At 32.1% G+C, this 5014-nt stretch overlaps 1 protein-coding gene across 1 annotated transcript in view; it reads left to right on the forward strand.

Annotated features, from left to right (window-relative positions):
- Positions 1-1212: 1212 nt before the first annotated feature.
- LOC105451950 (6-phosphogluconolactonase) overlaps positions 1213-5014 on the forward strand; it is a 5532-nt gene continuing 1730 nt past the window's right edge. Inside the window, exons 1-3 of the mRNA XM_011692686.1 lie at positions 1213-1470; positions 3941-4141; positions 4421-4704. Of these exons, the coding sequence (XP_011690988.1) occupies positions 1347-1470; positions 3941-4141; positions 4421-4704 (609 nt within the window). The 5' untranslated portion in view covers positions 1213-1346. The remainder of the gene's footprint in view (positions 1471-3940; positions 4142-4420; positions 4705-5014) is intronic.

Genomic DNA, 5014 nt, shown 5'->3' on the forward strand with positions numbered 1-5014 from the left:
ATTTAATGTGAGAGAGAATATGGAGAACGATTGGCGCGCGTTGTATAAACATGATATTCAATATGTCATGTTTAATATAATATATATTAACATTTTAATTAGGTGCAATTGAAATACAAAAGACTACGATATTTCTTTTTCAGAAAGAATTTTTAAAGTTTTTAGATAACCTAATTACATTCTAATGTGGGATTGGACCAATCGTCATATAAAAGCAGCTTCGGATTGGTAGTACAATCTTAAGCCAATGACACATGTGCGATTCTTCATGTTCAATTATACGCTAAAAATATTCGTTCGCTTGCATTTTTGCACTCAAAATTAATTCTTGTTTATCTTCTTCTTTTTGTATTCAGAATTACCTTTTTGTTTTGATTTTTTTTTCTTTTTACACTCAGAATCTTCTTCAAAATCTTTCTATAAAGAACTTACTAGGAATGCACAAAAGAAAAGAGAAAGAAAGAAATAAGATTTGAGTAAAAAAGAAAAAGAAGAAAGAAAAAGAAAAAGAAAATAAAAAAAACAGTAAAAAGAAAAAAGTAGATTTTAAAAAATGTTTTAAATATAAAAAAAAGACAAAGAAAAACAAGATTTTAAAGAAAATTTTGAATATAAATGAGGAATTATAAAAAAAAAATTAAGAAAAGAAAAATAAAAAAAAGAGTAAAAAGAAGAAAAAGATTTAAAAAAATATTCTTAATATAAAAAGAAGAAAAAGAAAAACAAGAAGATTCTAAATGCAAGAAGAAAAAGAAAAACAAGATTTTGAAGAAAATTCTGTAAATTCAAAATCTTGTTTTTCTTTTTCTTTTTGAATTTTCTCTTGAATTAACATTCAGAATTTTTTTCAAAATCTTGTTTTTCTTTTTCTTCTTTTTATATTAAGAATATTTTTTGAAATCTACTTTTTCTTCTTTTCACTCTTTTTCCTCTTGCATTCAGAATCTTCTTGTTTTTCTTTTTCTTCTTTTTACGTTCAGAATTTTTTTGAAATCTACTTTTTTCTTTTTACTCTTCTTTTTATTCTTCTTTTCTTCTTAATTTTTTTATAATTCCTCATTTCCTTTTCACTCAAATCTTATTTTTTTCTTTCTCTTTCCTTTTACTGTGCATTTCCCTAGTAGTAATTTATTAGATCAAATCGCGCAACCGTGTGTCGTCGGCTTAACACTTCGTCCAGCCGGTCCGAGTCCACGATCACAGTGTCCAGCACCCAATGACCAAATGCGGCCATTGTAGATCGGTCGTGAATCGTGATCGGTCGTCGCTGCCGTCGCGTTCGAAGGTGCATGCTACTGGGATAACCTCGCTTTTCGCTCGGCCGCACACGCGAAGAAACGCACGCAATGACGGAGGTAGTGGTGGCCACCGACGAGGAGCAGTTACTCTCCCGGATCTCCAACCTCGTCGCCCGCGCCGCCGACGACGCGATCTCGCGCGACGACCGGATCTTTCGCTTCGGCGTGTCAGGTGATTCCGCAAATTCTTTAATACAACTCTGTTTTCATTTTGTCGCGCGCTCTGCTTTGCTATTAGCTGCCGCTCGCGTTTTCACCGAGCTTCCTCTACCATTTTTTCCCACGTTTCTATCATACCTATGTCCTTAATAAGTTTCGATAAGATTATCTGCAGATTCACAGGCTGTAGTCATACGAGAATGACTCTTCGATTTTTACATTCCCATTGCTGTCGCGCGCGAAAACGAGCCTCGAACTTGTTTATTCGCTACTAGGTATGACGCGTTTTCCGTAAAACTTCCGATCTTCGCCTGTCTTCGATGCGGAAAACTGTACTTTAGCAAGTTTAAATTATGATGTTTTGATGTGCTTTCATATATTTTACATCTATATAAGTTGCAAAATTTTATTAGATACGATAAATTAAAAGTGAATCGTTAAAGAGTTATCGAAAAATTGTTCGGGGATACTTAGGAATTGTTTATTGAAAAATGAAGTAGGTATCGTTTTTTCGAAACCAATTTCTCGCAAAAAATTTATACGTTTTCGGAAATCTCGCGAAAAAAGTGCAGAAGAGTGTAGTTGAGGGGGAAAAAAGTATGGGTCGTATGAATCGTATGATCGATCATTGGAATGACGATGTTTATATGTCGCGTCTCTGCGCGTCTTTGATTTTCAGTCGATTATCAAAATATCATACATTTCTATGGAAATCTTAATATTATGATACGCGTGAAACAAAACAAGATTAATTCGAATAAGTTATCGTTTTTGTTTTTAATCAATAGTTACAGTATTATGAAGTGTAAGAAGACAAATGATTTATATAGAACTTTAATTTTACACCGGTCAACAATGATTTTGTTAAATGGGCAATTTAAGCTGATCCTTATGTGGTTTTCTTTTATTCTGTGAACATAATAGAATTTATCTTAAAGACTCTAATTTTTTATAATCATAATATATCCCTTTTTATAAAGTTATTCATTGTGCTAACAACAACTTGTTGTTTGGGTAGTTCTTTTCTTTAAGTTAAATGATTTGTTTTTGTTTCAAGCCTTTTATAATGAGTAGAAAACCATGTTAAATTTAGTAACTATTCCCTACGAATCATTTATATTTATGTCTAACAATAAGCATAAGTAGGGGTAATCTTTAAGACATAGGTAGAGAAATGTACTGCGTGATTAATGATTATACTAGGAAGTGGCATCCTTAGTATCCAACCAAGCAATGTCTCACCAGCCTTTTTAGCTTATTTGGCTCACTTCAGAGACTACAGATTTAAGGAATCAACTTTTTAAGGTCCATCTACAATGAGAGTAGTAAGTCGTAAGCCGTAAGAAATTGCCCACTCATAGTCGATTATATATTTTTCTTATATTTGACTCTGATTGGTCAATTTCTTACGGCTTACGACTTACTACTCTCATTGTAGATGGACCTTTACCAACTGCAGTAGACTTAAAACTATATATTTTATTTTCCTTTGTCTATTTTCTGCAAGTTATAATTTATTTATGTAAAATACATTTTGAAAGGATAAAGAAGAAATTATAGATAGGATGAAGAAAATAATTTAGAGAGAAACAAAGGTAAGACATTAAAGAAATTGTGGAAGGAGAGAGAAAAAGAAAAGAAAAAGAGAGAGAGAGGAAGGAATGAAGGCAAAGAATAGGTAAAGATAAGTATATAATAGTGTATAAGGGAGTAAATAGGTAATTAAGAATAGACAAATGTATAAATGTGTAAAGATAAAATGTATGAAGATAAGGAAGTGAAGAGCGAAGAGAGTAGGACAAGTAAATATTGTATAAGAAAAAGTGTAGGTTTTAGAATAGGAAAATATGTTAGGAATAGGTATGGATGGATGCGTGGTTAAGCAGAGCTTTTGTAAGCCTATTCCCCTTCCTGGCTTTTTATGTATGCTAAAGGAAATCTTCTATTCTATATTCTATGTAAAGTACATTTTACAATTGATAATTCTTACATGTAATCGGCTGATCAAGCTAATCAGAGACCGTGGAACCGCGCCACAATTTCGTAATCTTAAATTAATTTAGATTAATTATTCCATTGAAATTGGCCAATAACATTTGTCGTTGAGCAGAACTGACCAGAATTAATCAATCACGGTTGACACTTGATCGATCAGATCGAAGATGATGAAATTGGTCCTAAATACGACAGAAAATCAACTAAGAGCATTTTAAGTGACTTCACTGTGTTATATTGTGTATATTGTTATTGGAAAATATTAATTTGTAAAATTTTTAAATGCATATTACTCTCTACCTTCTCATGAATTTGGCAAACGGATTTTTGAGGAAAGATTAGATTTTAGTATAAGAGAAGTGAAATTTTGTCGACCACTATTATTAGAAAATTACACGGACTGTTCTCATAAATATCATGTAAATATATATAAATATCAAATAAACTGAAAAAAGAATCGTGGAAATTATTTTTAATTTGTTGTATAGGTGGTTCAGTAGTACAACTGCTGGCCAAGTCTCTGCCTAACATTGCAACTGACTGGAGCAAGTGGCGTTTCTTTTTCTGCGATGAACGAGTGGTGCCCCTGGACGACTCCGAGTCCAATTTTGGCCTCTACAAAAGTTGCTTGATTGGAAAAGTGCCCGTCACCGAGGAGCAATTCGTGAAAGTTGATCCAGAACTCAATGGTACTTGATTTTCCTCCGTAATCTATTTCTACTATTAATAAGTATATATAATAATCCATGTAATCTTTAATTACTCTTTACTTATTATATATTTACATATTTATCTATTATATATTTATCTTGTTTATTATAATTTATTATCATTTTATAATTTTTTTATTTATATTTTAATTATCCATATACCTTGTTATATGATTTTATATTATACACATGTTTTTATAATTGTTTCTATTTGCCATTTATTTATTTATTCATTTATTTATTTATATATATTTGTAGCCGAGAACGCGGCGAAGGATTACATTAAAAAAATGGCCTTCTTCTTCCCGCCGGACAGATTACCGAGATTCGATTGCCTGCTGTTAGGTGTGGGTCCGGACGGGCATACGTGCTCGCTCTTTCCGGGTCATCGGGCCCTCGACGACGAAAACATGTGGGTCACATGGGAGCTGAACGCGCCAAAACCACCACCCAGTAGAATTAGCCTCACCATGCCGGTCATTAATAACGCTCGCATGTGTGTGTTCATTGCCACCGGCGCTAGTAAGGCCGAGATCGTCAAAGTAATTACCAAACTTTTCCTGTAAAGGAATCATTTTAATTTTGCAAATTAAAAATTAAAGTATGTTTAAGTTGGAAAATTAACATAAATAATTAATATTTTTAATTGGATAATTGAACTTTTTTTTTTTTTTCCCATTTTTCTTGATACCTAAAGTTTTCAAATGTGATTTCTTCGAAGGTATTCAATTAAATTCAGACAAATAGACACGGTAAAGAGAATCAAAAAATAGTGAGTAGAAAACCTGAGTAGTTAAACTTAATAGCTATTCCCTATGAATCATTTATATTATATATATATATATATATATA

This window comes from Wasmannia auropunctata, unplaced genomic scaffold, assembly GCF_000956235.1.
Source record: "Wasmannia auropunctata unplaced genomic scaffold, wasmannia.A_1.0 LD336039.1, whole genome shotgun sequence".
NCBI classification, from domain to species: domain Eukaryota; kingdom Metazoa; phylum Arthropoda; class Insecta; order Hymenoptera; family Formicidae; genus Wasmannia; species Wasmannia auropunctata.